This window comes from Giraffa tippelskirchi, chromosome 12 (genome assembly GCF_054371585.1).
Source record: "Giraffa tippelskirchi isolate mGirTip1 chromosome 12, T2T-mGirTip1v1.2.pri, whole genome shotgun sequence".
In the NCBI taxonomy this organism is placed as follows: Eukaryota; Metazoa; Chordata; class Mammalia; order Artiodactyla; family Giraffidae; genus Giraffa; species Giraffa tippelskirchi.
The window spans coordinates 33,165,865-33,181,380 of record NC_137286.1 but is presented as its reverse complement, the minus strand read 5'-3'; the positions used below and the strand labels follow the sequence as shown (position 1 = coordinate 33,181,380).

Sequence of the window (15,516 nt, the reverse complement as noted above, 5' to 3'; positions counted from 1 at the left end):
AGGCTTTTCAAAAGGACACAGATGCCAACAATCACAAAAAAATAGGACTGATAGATTTATTACATTAAAAATCCATACCAGGGGACTTCCCTGGTTGTCCAGTGGTTAAGAATCTGCCTGTCAATGCAGGGGACACAGGTTCGATCCCTGGTCCCAGAAGATCACACATGCCTCAGAGCAACTAAGCCCATGTTCTACAACTACTGAAACCCATGGTCCTAGAGCCCTTGCTCCACAACAAGAGAAGCCACCACAGTGAGAAGCTGGCTCACCCCAACTAGAGAGGAGCCCCTGCTCCCTGAACCTGGAGAAAGCCGTGCTCAGCAGCGAAGACCCAGTGCAGCCAAAAAATAAAATAAATTTTAAAAATCTATACCAACTTCTATAATGGTACAAAATTCACCACAATACAAAAAAAAAGAAAAAAGACAAACTGGAGGTAATATCTGCAGTATATATAAAAGGATGATATCCCTAAAGCACAAAGAACACTGAAACCTATAAACATTACCATATCAGAAAAAACATGGAAGATTCACAAAGAAGTACTAATATGTATTATTAATATGTGACATGTGATTACGTATATTATAGACCTCCTTATAGGGGGTTCTAGCCAACTATCAAAAATGTTTCCCAAAGCTATGAACCAAAAAAAACACATCTGGCTCCTTCTCAGGGCTCCTGAGATCCCCAAATCCAGCTGGGTGAGCAGGTGAGAATCAGCTTCTGGAACCAGCTGGCAGTTCCGGACTCCCAGGTCAGTCTAGCTGGGTGCCTGGCCCCAAGTTGTGGTGACATTCTAGGAGGAGGCTTAAAGGGGGAGGGTGGAGCCAAGAGGAAGAACCAGCTGGGGGTAGAGAACACCAAGAACCAGAGACACCAAAGTCAAGGGTAATAAAGTAGAAACCACACTGGGATCTGGGTACCCTTAGCCGTCTGGTTTATTTGACCTGAGTGTAACTACAAAAAGAGTGCTCCCGAGTTAGCAAGTACCTGTATGCCTTTGGCAAGTGACACAGTGAAGGGTACGGGCTTGCCAGTGAGCACAAGGTAAGGATTGTGCTGCTCTGTCAGAGTTACTAGGCACCTACTATGTATCAGTCACTGTTCTGCAGTGACAGGAACAGACAAAAATCCTTTCTCTCCAGTCATTGGAGCATTTGGGCAGGGTCACGGCTGGGAGACTGTGGAGCAGTGGGGCATGTGCACTGCCAGGGCAGCAGCCTGGGAATCTCCTGGAGGATGATGATGAACCATCGCAGCTGGCTCTCTGAGCCTCTGTGACCCCCAGCAACAAGAAAGCAGAAACTCCTTTTTAGATTGTGTGTGTGTGTGGAGGGGAGGTGATATACTCATTTCAAGCTGTGTTTCTCTCTGGGTAACAGGGAGACAGGCAAAAATCACCAGATTGAGTTGATAACACCTGCAAGTACCCCTCGTTTCAGATCCCACATGTTCGAAGAGTCTAGGAACCTCACGTGGAAAAGTTACCCAACCCACTTCCATCCCCATTTCACATTTATGAAAACCGAGGTCCAGAGAAAGGAAGCTTCTGTTGTGACTCAGGAGCAAACGAAACAAAGGACTCTGTAGAAGAGATGAGTTCATGCCGGTTCACAGCCCATACCCTCAGGTCTCACCTTTCTCTTTTTCCATACCATCCGCTTGGGACAGGAGTGTTTGGCCTTGTTTAACAATCTTGGGGACCAGTACCTGGTATCGTTGGGTGATCAATCCTGCCCAGACAGCTGGCCTGCGCGCCTTGGAGCCTTTGGGGTTGGCGAACATTATGGAACATCAAGGTGGTCTCAGGGGTGCCAGACACGGGCTCTGGGACCTGGGCAGGGGAAGGGGGAGGGCAGGGGTCTGGGGCTTTCTCAGCAGGGGGACATTCTGTAAGCAGAGGTGCTGTGGGGGCTCTGGGTCATGGCCAGCTGGGCAGGGTCAGCAGCTGGGCGACTGGCTCTTGGCACCCCCAGAAGGTAAAGACAGGAGTGGCCCTCTCTTTGCTCAGACCTGGAAAAGCAGTGGGCTTTCCCACCCAGCTGGGTCACCTGGGTAACACTATGACCTCACAGGGCAGGCAGAAGTCACACAGACACCTGGCAGGAGCAGTGCAGGGCAATCAGAAGCCCTTCCCCCTATTCCTGGAGTTGCTCTCCGGCATTCAGTCCTCATCCTTCCTGCTCTGGGGACCCCAAACAGCCCACCAACCAAGATTCACTGATGGTCCTGTGTACCCAGCCACACGCTGACCGCTCTGCAGGAAAGGAGGAAACCCCGCCGCTGCCGGCAAGGAAGTTGCAACTCAATTGGAAAAACAGCTATTTCTGTTAGTGAATCTGCAGCCATCCTGCTTCTGTGGATGCCTATGGTCTTTTGTTTGTTTAATAATAATAAACACAAAGTTCAGGAGAATGGTTTCCTCTTGGAGGATGGGTGGGAAGATGGGGGAGAGAATGGGAAATAGGTGGATGTGTTATTGTAACCTTGTCTCTTAGAATGGGTGGCCAGTTCATGAGTGTTCATTATATTCTTGAAAACAAATGACTAAAGAGGGCATGTACAGGTCAACAATGGTTCTAGAGTATGAACCAAAGGTTATGACTAGCCCAACTCTGAGCTCCACAAGAAATGGTTACAAAAATAATAACCCTTTTTATCGAGCACTTACCACATGTCAGGCATGGTTCTGCCATCATGAGATGGCAGAACGAAGAATGACTGGCCCTTGGCCTGAGGTGGGGTCTGCTCCATGGGGAGGCAGGGTCTGAACTGGCCTCAAAGGATGACCAGGAATCCTGGGCTAGCAAAGGTGAGATACAGGCACAGGGTGGGGTTGAGTGATGTCTGGAAGACTCCTGTGGCCTGCCTCATTCTTCTGCCAGCTGCTTTAGACACTGTATGGAGGGTTCTTCCCATTTTCCTTGGTTTGAGGACCAAAAGCAGGCCCACCCTAGCATCAAGAGGCAGGAGCCTATTGTCTTACGGAGGCCTCCTAGCCTACCTCCCACTCCTTACTCCAGAGTGAGAGAGAGAGAGAGGGGCTGGGAGGATGTTGGTGTTGTTCAGTTGCTAAGTTGTGTCCGGCTCTTTGCGACCCCAAGGTCTGCAGTAAGCCAGGCTCCTCTGTCCTCTATTATCCCCTGGAGTTTGCATAAATTCATGTCCACTGAATCAATGATGTTATTGCCTAACCATCTCATCCTCTGCTGCCCCCTTCTCCTTTTGCCTTCAGCCTTTCCCAGGATTAGTGTTTGTAGCTCAGTCGTGCCCAACTCTTTGCGACCCCATGGACTGCAGCCCATCAGGCTCCTCTGTCCATGAGATTTTCCAGGCAAGGATACTGGAGTGGGTCGCCATTTCCTTCTCCAGGGGATCATCCCAACCCAAGGATCGAACCCGGGTCTCCTGCACTGCAGGCAGATTCTTTACCAACTGAGCTACAAGGGAAGCCCCTTCCCAGGATTAGAGTCTTTTCCAATGAGTCAGCTCTTCTCATCAGGTGGCCAAAGTACTGGTGTTTCAGCTTCGGCAACAGTCCTTCCAATGGATATTCAGGGTTGGTTTCCCTTAGGATTAACTGGGTTCATCTCCTAGTCCAAGGGACTCTCAAGAGTCTTCTCTAGCATCACAGTTCGAAAGCATCAGTTCTTGGCGCTTAAACTTCTTTGTGGTCCAACTCTCACACCGTACATGACTACTGGAAAAACCATAGCTTTGACTATATGGACAATTGTTGGTGGTGTCTCTGCTTTTTAATATGCTTTCTTGGTTTGTCACAACTTTCCTTCCAAGGAGCAAGCATCTTTTAATTTCGTGACTGCAGTCAGCATCTGCAGTGATTTTTGGAGCCCAAGAAAATAAAATCTGTCACTGCTTTCACTTTTTCCCTTTCTCTTTGCCATAAAGTGATGGAACCCAGTGCTGTGATCTTAGTTTTTTTCATGTTGAGTTTCAAGCGAACTTTTTCACTCTCCTCTTTCACCCTCATCAAGAGGCTCTTTAGTTCCTCTTCACTTTCTGCCATTAGAGTGGTATCATCTCCATATCTGAGGTTGTTGATATTTCTCCCAGCAATCTTGATTCCAGCTTGTGCTTCATCCAGCCCAGCATTTCACGTGATGTACTCTGCATGTAAGTTAAACAAGCAGGGTGATAGTAAGCACCCTTGTTGTACTCTTTTCCCAATTTTGAACTAGTCAGTTGTTCCATGTCCAGGATCTGTTGCTTCTTGACCTGCATACAGGTTTCTCAGGAGACAGGTAAATTGGTCAGGCATTCCCAATTCTCTAAGAATTTTCCACAGTTGGTTGTGATCCACAGAGTCAAAAGCTTTCACATAGTCAATGAAGCAGAAGTAGATGTTTTTCTGGGACTCCCTTGCTTTCTTCATGACCCAATTAATGTTGGCAATTTGATCTCTGGTTCCTCCGCTTTTTCTAAACCAGCTTGTACATCTGGAAGTTCTCGGTTCACATACTGCTGAAGCCTACTTAGCTTGAAGGATTTTGAGCATCACCTTGCTAGCATGTGAAATGAGGGCAATTGTACAGTAGTTTGAACATTCTTTGCCATTGTTCTTCTTTGAGATTGGAATGAAAACTGAGCTTTTCTAGTCCTGTGGCCACGGCTGAGTTTTCCAAATTTGCTGATATATTGACTGCAGCATTTTAACATTATCATCTTTTAGGATTTTAAATAGCTCAGCTGGAATTCAGTCACCTCCACCAACTCTAGCTTTGTTCATAGTAGTGCTTCCTAAGGCCATCTCAACTTCATTCTCCAGGATGTCCAGCTCAAGGTGAGTGACCACCCATCATGGTTATCCGGGTCATTAAGACCTTTTTTGTATAGTTCTTCTGTGTATTCTTGCCACCTCTTCTTAATCTCTTCTGCTTCTGTTAGGTCCTTACAATTTCTGCCCTTTACTGTGTTCATCCTTGCATGAAATGTTCTCTTGATATCTCCAATTTTCTTGAAAAGCTCTCCAATCTTTACCATTCTATCGTTTTCCTCTATTTCTTTGCATTGTTCATTTAAGAAGGCATTCTTATCTCTCCTTGCTATTCTCTAGAACTCCGCATTCAGTTGGGTGTATCTTTCCTTTCCTCCCTTGCCTTTCACTTCTCTTCTCTCCTCGGTTATTCGTAAGCTCTCCTCAGACAGTCACTTTGCCTTCCTTTTTCTTTGGGATGGTTTTGAACACCTCCTCCTGTACAGTGTTATGAATCTCCATCCATAGTTCTTCAGGCACTCTGTCTACCAGATCTAATCCCTTAATCTATTCGTCACCTCCACTGTGTAATCATAAAGGATTTGATTTAGGTCATACCTGAGTGGCTTAGTGGTTTTCTCTACTTTATTCAATTTAAACCTGAATTCTGCAATAAGGAGCATTTGATCTGAGCCACAGTCAGCTCCCAGTCTTGTTTTTGCTGATAGTACAGAGCTTCTCCATCTTTGGCTGCAAAGAATATAACCAAGCTGATTTCAGTATAGATCATCTGGTGATGTCCATGTGTAGAGTCAGCTCTTTGTGTTGTTAGAAAAGGGTGTTTGCTGTGACTAGTGTGTTCTCTTAACAAAACTCTGTTAGCCTTTGCCCTGCTTAATTTTGTACTCCAAGGCCAAAATTGCGTGTTATTCCAAGTATCTCTTGACTTCTTACTGTTGCATTCCAATCCCCTATGATGAAAAGGACATTTGCGTGTGTGTGTGTGTGTTAGTTCCAGAAGGTATTATAGGTCTTCATAGAATCGGTCAACTTCAGCTTATTCAGCATTAGTGGTTGGGGCACAGACTTAGAAGTTGAATGGTTTGTCTTGGAAACAAATCAAGACCCTTCTGTCATTTTTGAGGTTGCACTCAAGTAGTGCATTTCAGACTCTTCTGTTGACTATGAGGGCTACTCCATTTCTTCTAAGGGATTCTTGCCCATAGTAGTAGATATAATGGTTATCTGAATTAAATTCACCCATCTCTGTCCATTTCCTAAGATATCAATTCCTAAGATGTTGGCATTCAATCTTGCCATCTCCTGCTTGACCATGTCCAATTCACCTTGATTCATGAAACTAACATTTCATGTTCCTATGCAATATTGTTCTTTACAGCATTGGATTTTACTTTCATCACCAGACACATCCAGAACTGAGCGTTTTCCCCGCTTCGGCTGCTTCATTCTTTCTGGAGCTATTAGGGATTGCCATCCACTCCTCCCCAGTAGCATACTGGATGCCTTCCGACCTGGGGGGTTCATCTCCTGGTGTCATATCTTTTTGCCTTTTCATATTGCTCATGGGGTTCTCCTGGCAAGTTTATGGGGTGTTTTGCCATTCCCTCCTCCAGTGGACCATGTTTTGTCAGAGCTCTCCACTATGACCTGTCCGTCTTGGGTGGCCCTAAACAGCATGGCTCATAGCTTCATTGACTTACACAATCCCCTTCGCCACAACAAGTCTGAGATCCATGAAGAGAGGATGTGCTTCTCCCTAGTTCAGAGCAGAAAAGCTGAGAACTCACCTTTAATCAGGACTGAAAGGTCACCAGCTAAGAGGGTTGGGGATGGAAGTTGTGAGTCCCACTCCCAGTTTTCTCCCTTCCCAGGCCTGGGCCGACTGTCACGATATAATATGCATGGAGAAGGCCTCAGGGGATGGTTCCCCAGTCTCCCTAGAGTGTCTCCCCCTTCTATCAGTCCCAAAGCTTTTGGCAGCAAGTTGTGGTGGGGGGAGGGGACCAGTGCTACTCCAGTGGCCGTTCGTGGCTCAGTCCAGGGCCCTGCAGCAGGGCTCTCAGGGAGCAAACATTTAAGAGGCACTGGCTCTCAGGGCTATGTGAGTATTCCTGCCACTGTACCTCCGTAAATTCTGCACCCTAATTGCCTTGCCTGCCCTGCTGTGGCCCCTGCCCCGCCCCACAGCTCCTCCTGGTGACCCCTGGGCTCTGGGCTCTCACCCGGCTGCCCTTCTAGCCTCTGAACTATCTGTCTCTGCAGCACCCAATCCGGTGACCTTCCTGCCTGGGAAGAAGATAATGCAATTGAGGGCTGGTTCCAGGCGGTCTGGCTCCAGAGTGCTAGTGATCCCTGCACACTCAGCAATGCCGGAAAGAAGGCCTTCCCACTGCCTCACTGGCTGCCTGGCTCCCTGGACCAAGGGCCCCGGGGACACTCACTCCTAGATTTCACTAACCTTGCCCCCCAGAAGTGCTTGCTGCCCCCCAGAAGTGCTTGCTCCTCACCAGGGAGACGGCCACCAGCCAGGGGACTGGGCGTGGCTTTCCTACGTCACAACACTATGAACCCCCTTCCCCAGCTACTCCACCTCCCCTCACCCCCAGCTGTTCTACCTGCCTCATTCCCCTTTCCCAGTAAAGGGAACTTGGCCTCCCCCTGCCAAGGACACAAACCTCCTTCCCAAATGCCCCAAAGACCTTCTGCTCCCCTGCCCCGGGGGACCAGCCCCAAGCTTTGATGACTCAGGGAGATTCCATTGTGAGGGAAAGCAGGTAATGATTGATCTCACAGCTAATAGGTAACCCTACCCACCTCCTCCCCCTAGGAGAGAACACTTGGAGCAGTCTCTTTCGATGGGGCCAGGGGTTAAACACAGCCATTAGGGAGCCCACAGCCACTGCTCCGGATCTGAGGCCAGCTCTTGGGGAAGGAGGGGTCCTGCTTCCTCCCTTAGATCGGCGCTGGGCTTGCTGGGCAGCAGGAAGAGTCTATCCGTCCATCTCCCCCATTCTTTCACCACCACTACTCCCCATCCCCCATCCCAACATTTTATCTCCATTTCTTCTGAGCAGCTGAACTGGGCTTTTGGGACAGGGAGGGGATAGATGAAGTGGGAAATTTAGTGGGTTTTGTAGCGAATAGCAACTGATAACTGTGTGACCAGGTTCGAATACTAACCCTCTCGGAGCTTTGGCTCTCTTATTTGTACAGTGGGGAAATCAGGCAGCTATGAGGACTGAAAGAGACAATGCAGGCAAAGCCCTTAGTGCTGATCCAATTAAGTGTTCCCAAAATGCTTGCTCTTCTCCTTGCTAAACAGCTTTGCCTTGGCAGGTTCTATCCCAGAAGAAATGAGCCAGAGAAGTAAAAAAATGTCTTTAGGGCACAGTCTGCACATCTTTACCCACCCCAGATATTCCAGCCCCCCACCTACTCTCTTCCCCAGACTCACTCTTTTCCTGGCTTCCAAGCCCATTTCCACAGCCACCATTCTCAAGGCAGCCCCCTCGCCAGAAAGCTCTCTTCCCCTCCCACCTAAATCCTTAGGGTCCAGCTCAAGACATGTCATCCAGGAGCCCTTCCTGACCCCCTTCTCTCCTGCTCTGAACAGTCCTCTGTTGATGGTAACACCTGCCTGCACCTGCGCTGCTGAGTTCACTCCTGACAGGAAATAAACCTGAGGTCAAGTCCCTGCCCCTCCCTGAGTTACTGACAATTGTCAGCCAAGGCAGTTCCCTAAGAGGGTCTCTGCGCTCCAAATGCCACTTTCCCTGAGCCCCAGTGGCGTGTACAGCAGGTGCTCACTTGTTGACTGAAGGCTGGCAGACTCCAGGAGGGCCCCCTCCTCTAAGTACAGTGGTGAATCCACAGCTGCTCTGACCTCACATCAGCTGAGGCTCAACCTGGAAGTTTTTAGAGAGATTTGGGGGTGAGTAGGGGAGACTGGCTCTGCCTTGTGCTTCAATTACAACTCCTACTGGGGCGCCTGGGGGCCGGTTCACATCCTACCCCTTAAGGTGCTGGGCAGAGTTAGCTTCAGTCACTGCAGCCAGAAATCTGCTGGGGGCACCTGGAACCCCTCAGTCTGTGGTTCCCTCCAGCCTGTCACTGTTCCTGCCCTCAGCCCCTCCCACACCAAAGAAGTAGCCCAAGGACTGGGCCGCAGGCTACTTCTGAGAGAGTCCCAACTGGAGAGCTGGTGAGCGTGGCTGGAGGATGCAGCTGAGTCTCCTCTCCTGTCACCTGCTGTGCTGGGTGTCTCCCATTCTCCCGCGTCTCCACCCGGCCCTGTGCCCAGGAGGCTATCTACGTCACTACTTCACTGGGGTCTGGTTGGGCTGGGTATATGGGAGGGTCATCAGGGAGCTAGGAAGATCCTCCTGGCTGGTTCTCTAGGTTGGCCGGCCCCCTCCCCAGGGCCACCCAGACTGACAGGCAGCACTCTCCTATAGCTGCCCCTCCAGGTCATCATTCCCTCTCTTGCCTGTTAGGGCTAAGGGGCAGTAAGGGGTCCTCTGACTTACTAGCCCCCAGGGGACTACACTGTCCCTTTTATTTTTCCTAAACATCACCCTCAACTTTGCAAACAACCCCTCTGATCAATTCCCCTCAAATGACTGAATTTGAATGCCTTCTTTTTCCCACAAAGCCCCTGACTGAGGCACCTGCTGTGTGAGCCCCTCTCTGTGGGCCCGAGCACCCATATGATACCCTGGTATTGTTGCCATCCTCGTCACCTCCGCATCTTCGCACCCAGCTACCTTCACACCCTTCACTCCCTGCTAATGAGAGAGCTCTTACTATGTGCCAGGTGCAGTGCCCAGCACTTAGTCACTGACTCATTCCATCCTCACACACACACAGTCTCCAGGGATTATTGCTGCTACTCCACTTTAAGATAAGGAAACAGATGCTCTGCGAAATTAAGGGACTTGTCCAAACTTCAAAGCAGCAGAGTTGGGATTCGAATGCAGACCTGCTGGCTCCAAAGCCTGTGGTCATAACCACCAAAGCTAATTGCTTTTTCCTTTACTCCATCCCTCACTCCTAAAACTTGGACAACATGAAGAAGGTCAAATTCACAAGGAAACAACCTAAATGTCCATTGACAGGTGAATGAATAAAGAAGATGGGGTATATGTATATAATGGAATATTGCTCAGCCATAAAAAAGAATGGAATAATGCCATTTGCAGCAACATGGATGCAACTAGAGATGATCATACTAAGTAAGTCAGAACGAGGAAGACAAATTCCATATGATATCACTTATATGTGGAATCTAATATACAACAAAAGTGAACCTGTAATATCTCTGAAACAGAATCAGGGACATAGAGAACAGACTGGTAGTTGCCAAGCGGGAGAAGGGTGGGAGAGAGTTGGATTGGGAGTGTGGGACTGCAGATGCAAACTGGTATATATAAAATGGATAAACAACAAGGTCCTACTGTATAGTTGTTGTTGAGTTGCTGTTGTGTCCTACTCTTTTGTGACCCCATGGCCTGTAGCCTGCTAGGCTCCTCTGGATTTCCCAGGCAAGAATATAGTATAGTACAAGGGATTATATTCAATATCCTGTGATAAGCCATAACAAAAAAGAATATGGAAAAGAATGTGTGTGTATATATATATGTATATATATGATAACTGATTCGCTTTCCTATACAGAAGTAATTAACACAACATTGTAATTCAATTATACTTCAGTAAAAAATAAATTAGGAAAAGAAAAAGGTAAAGTCCAGAGATGGAAACACCTGACTGTTTGAACGGGTCCAGAGAGATGCTCTGTGACCGTGTGCCATCTGCAGACACCAGAGTCAAAGGAGAGAGAGGTGGAGCACCCTGGAGGCTTAGCTGGGCAAGGTGGGCCAGGCCCCTGTAAGCCAGGGCAGAAGCCAGAGGAGCCCATTCTATCCAGCACAAATGGGTGGCAGGGCTGTTTGACAGGGTCCCAGTGCCCAGAGGCTATGCCTGGGATCACTGATGGAAGCTTGCTCCCAGCTCCAGCCATGCCCCTTCAATGTAGCCCCTCTGCTGACTGGGTGGCGGATCCTGGGAGCACTGGGGGCTCCCCTTCTGACCTTCCTCTGGTGCTCAACTGTGCAGAGGTGACCTGGATCTGCTTAGTCAGTGGCTGCTGGGCTTAACGCATGTGCCTCTACATTTTGTCACGGAGTACTCGACAATCTCAATCCTGTCCTGCACCCCGTTTCCATCCTTCAGGCCTGACCAGACTGGCCCAGCACCACCACACTGGGCGGCAAAGAACACTACCAATGGGCTTGAAATCTGCCAGGTGAGGTTTTAACCCTGCCTCCTCCAGGCCCCGCGGCAAGCACTTGGGCAAGTCCTCTGCCTGCCTTATCAGGCTTCCCTGGTGGCTCAGATGGTAAAGAATCTGCCTGCAATGCAGGAGACCCGGCTTCAATCCCCGGATCAGGAAGATCCCTTGGAGAAGGGAATGGCTACCTGATCCAGTATTCTTGCCTGGGAAATCCCATGGATGGAGGAGCCTGGTGGGGTGTAGTTCATGGGGTTGCAGAGAGTTGGACACAACTGAATGACTAACACTTCACTTCACTTCTGACTCCCGTGGGCCTCCATTCCTCATCTGCGAAAGAGCAAGGATAATCTACCTTGTAGGGGTGTGGTGAGGATCAGGTGAAAGAATGGACACCTGGCACATGGCAGACAGCCCAGAAACAGGCTTCCCTCATGTTTATGCCAATCTATGCCAATCTGGAGCCCCTGCAGCCGCAACTCTGTATGGGAGACTTGCAGTGATTGTTATGGGTGTGCTGTTCTCCTTGTCGACTGACACCGATACCGTGTCCCTGAGCTCAGCGGGCACGTTTATTGATCGCCACATTGAAGGAGTCCTCTCAGCATTTGGTAACCAGAGCTCTCATTTGGGGCAGCCCCGGTCCCATCATCACGCTGTGAATCACTTTGTTAAAGATGCAATGTGGCTTTTGGGCATTTTTCTTGGGAAAAATCAATAACTTGTTAACAAAGGACTAAATAAAGGGGTAAAGAGGAAAGGCCACCTTCCATTCCCTTCTGTCAGAAGGGGGTGGAAGAGGGACCCTGCCAAGGGGTCCACTCAGGACAGAGCAGTGGGCAGAGGTGGCAGTAGGCTCAACCAGTTCCCTCACCCCTACTCTTCCCACCCACAAATCTGATCATGTCCCTCCTCTGCTTTGACAAACACTTCCCGGTTGCTCTCAGGAGAGATACTGACTCAGGAGTCTCCCGGTCTGCTCGCCCCAGTCCCTCCAGCTTCACTGCAGCCAATCCCTGCCTCACACCCACGCTCCTGCCACGCTACATGCCTGAGGTCCCCTGAATGGGCACTGGTCTCTCCAGCCTTCTGCCTTTCACCTAAGCTCTGGCTGGACTGTCCTTCCTCTACCAGCTTGAATAACTCATGATATTTCTTCAAGACACAAATGCAATAGCCTCCAGCAAATCTTCCCCGACACCCTCCTCCCACTGCCCCTACCTCCACCCAGAGGCGTCAGACCCACAGTCCCTGGGCCTCCCTCTGGCCTGGCTCGCAACCCACTATTGACTTTTCTGTCTCTGAGGGCAGAGACTGTGCCTGGTGATGCCTTGTCCCCAAGGCCCAGGCTGTTGCCTGGTACAGGATGGGTGCCAGATGGGTACTCATCGAACAAGTGAGGGAAGATGTTAAGATTTGATGCTTTCTTCCTCCCTGCCAGCTCCCCAGATGTCCCCACTTCAGCTGGGATAGTGATGCCTGCTTCCAAAATACCCCTCCCTCTTCCAGAGAACAAGCCCTCAGGGGCCTTTTTCCCCTACTAAAGCATCAATATTTGGAGTGTGAACCTCATAAGCCGGCTTCCCAGGTGGCACTAGTGGTAAAGAACCCACCTCCAGGAGATATAATATCAATCCCTGGGTTGGGAAGATCCCCTGGAGGAGGAAATGATAATCCACTCCAGTATTCTTGCCTGGAGAAATCCATGGACAGAGGAGCCTGGTGGGCTACAGCCCATTGGGTCGCAACGAGTCAAACACAACTGAAGCGACTTGGCACACACCTCATAAGGTGTGTGTGCCAGGCTCTTGTCTATGCATTTTATATATGTTCACTTAGTGCTCACAGCTGCGTGTGAGGTCAGTACAACTGTAAACCCCTTTTACAGATGAAAAAACAGAGGCAGTAGCAGGTGCTGAAGAGCCAAGCTTAGACCCAAGCCATATGGCTGTAGAACCTGCATTTGTCATCACAGCCCTCTACCTTAATGAGGCGCTTGTGGGGAGTTTGGGGGTGGGGGAGACAGCCCAGAGCACCCCACTCCCAGGACAGGGCCTCAGAGCCTGCTCTGCAGCTGGAATGAGCCAGCAGATCTGGGGAGCTTCAGTTACAAGAAACTGCTTATTCAGGCCTCAACTGCTGGGATCCCTTGGTTCCCTCCACCTCATTCGGAGCTCAGCATCAGCCCCTGGCCCACACTGCCCACCCACCGTCTCTACCAGAGAGCAGAGCCTCTGGCCCTAATCTCATTTTCGGCCATGAAATCGCATTTGCAGCATATTAAAGTAGCGCAGAGCTGGCCCAGCCCTGCCTGTCTCCTGGAGGAGAGGAGCCTGGAAAGCAATCTCGTGGGGAGGCGCCTCCCAGAACACCCACCAACAAAAAGCAATTACGCTTTGAGAGGAAGATTAAAATAATATCCACCCCCTAGCCCCACCCGAGGGTCTCAGCTCTACCCAGCCTCCACCACCTGCCAACAGTGACAAGGGCAGGCTTGCTGCTGGGGTGCAGGATGGGGCAGACTCAGTTCGCTCCCTCCTATGCGTGCTCCCAAGGCCTAGTCCCTTACCTGTCCCCATCCACCACTGACCTCCCTGAGATCCCCAAAGAAACCACGCCCTCTCAAGCCTCTGGGCCTTTGCCGAGGCTACTCCCTCTGCCTAGAATGTAGCCCTCCAACCCCTGCTTATCTGGCAAGCTGCCATTCACTCGGCATAATAATCATCACTGAAGTTTTCTAAGCATTTAGTATATTTATTTTTTTGTCCATAACTTTTTAAATTGGAGTATAATTGTGTTACAATGTTGTGTTAGTTTCTGCCGTACAATGAAGCGAATCAGCTATACACATACATAGATGTATACATATATCCCCTCCCTCTTGGACCTCCCATCCCCCCATCTCACCCCTTTAAGTCATCACAGAACACTGAGCTGAGCTCCCCATGCTATACAGCAGCTTCCCACTAACTAGTTTACACATGGTAGTGTATTTATGTTAAACCTGATCTCCCAATTAAATTTACTACATATTCAATTCAATGATTCTGTCCGGAGACTATCGTCATTATTCCCATTTTATAGATGTAGAAAGAGGGGGCAGCTTCCCATAGCTGGAAAGTTGCAGTACAGGGATTAAACAACATTCACCCCACACCCAGGGTAGGCCCAGCAGCTTCCCCTCCCATCCCCATGACTGCTGTGGTCTCTGTGGGGTCTCATCTCCCTGAGAGCTCTGAGAGGCCAGGCCTAGAGCAGAATCAGGGTTTACACAGATAATTCTTGCATGAGAGTTGATGCACCTCCCTGCAGGGACAGTAGGGGTGCTGATGTGTGGCCCACTCCTGCCTCCGAGGCTGTATCCTTCCAGTGGTGTATTCCAGTTTATCTGTGTTGGAAGTGGAATCTATTTGGAATCCCTGCTCCTCCAGGGAGGACTCCTGGACTGCAGTCAGGCTAACATACTATTTAATCTTCAGAGTCACACTGCAAAGTAGACATTATTATCCCCATATTACAGAGGAGAAAACCGAGAGTCAGAGAAGTGAAGTGACTTCATCAGGAACACATAATACAAGGCAGAGCAGGGATCTGAATTCATATGGGAATCCAAAGTTGATGTTTATCCACAGCATCTTCTTGGCTGTGACTCACTCTCACTCCTCAGATAGGGTGGGTAAGGGCTTAATTCTGCGCTGGGGCTATTTATGCAACACTTTTTTCTAAGTGTCCTCAGCCAACTCCAGTGGTCTAGGGAGTTTGTCTGGGGACTCTGAGTCACTGACCGCCCCAACCTCCTCCCCAGTCCTGCTCCCAAACCATCCGGCACAATGAGAGCTTGCTGTTAGGGTCAGCATAACCCTGAGTAATCTGTCTTGGCTGGATGTGGTAGGATATGGGGCCACAGGGAAGAAATCTCTTCCTCCGAATGCTTGCCCATGATCCCATCACATTGCCTAGAAAGCCCACAGAAGAATGAGTCTCTCTGGGAAAGAACACAGCAAGTCATTCCCACCTCTGCGCTGATTACTGTATCAGAAAAAACAAAATATATCGTGGAGACTGGGATTCCAGCCTGACTTTGCTACTGAGTCAGTAGGAAGCCTTGGGTAAGTAGTTTATTTCCTAAGGACTCAGTTTCTTGCTCCAGGAAATGAACATTATCAAGGCTACTCTGCCCACCTCCCAAGATCTATGCAATGTTCTAAGGGACTTTGAGGCCTTCACATTTGCAGCCTGGCTCTGCGCAGCCTGGGCAAATGTGACAGCAGAGGGCTCAGAGGCCTGGAGTTGGCACCGACCCTCCCTTGCCTCGGCGTTCCCTGTAACTCCCCATTCCCACAAGCATGTTCACTCCACTCCATCTTTTCTCGCTGCTTGCTGTTCCTTCACACACCTCCATGTTCTGCCTCCCACGCCTTTGCTCACCCTGTCTTCTCCACTTTCCTCAATCCCTACCGGAATCACACCCATTCTTTGAGGCAGG

The 15,516-nt window shown here is 49.6% G+C and overlaps 1 protein-coding gene across 1 annotated transcript in view; it reads right to left on the bottom strand.

Annotated features, from left to right (window-relative positions):
• The window catches only part of CCDC33 (coiled-coil domain containing 33), a 107,415-nt gene extending 97,072 nt beyond the window's left edge, over positions 1-10,343 (bottom strand). Inside the window, 1 exon segment of the mRNA XM_081547261.1 lies at positions 1,717-10,343. Coding sequence (XP_081403387.1) covers positions 1,717-1,791 — 75 coding nt within the window. The 5' untranslated portion in view covers positions 1,792-10,343.
• Between the last annotated feature and the right edge of the window lie 5,173 nt (positions 10,344-15,516).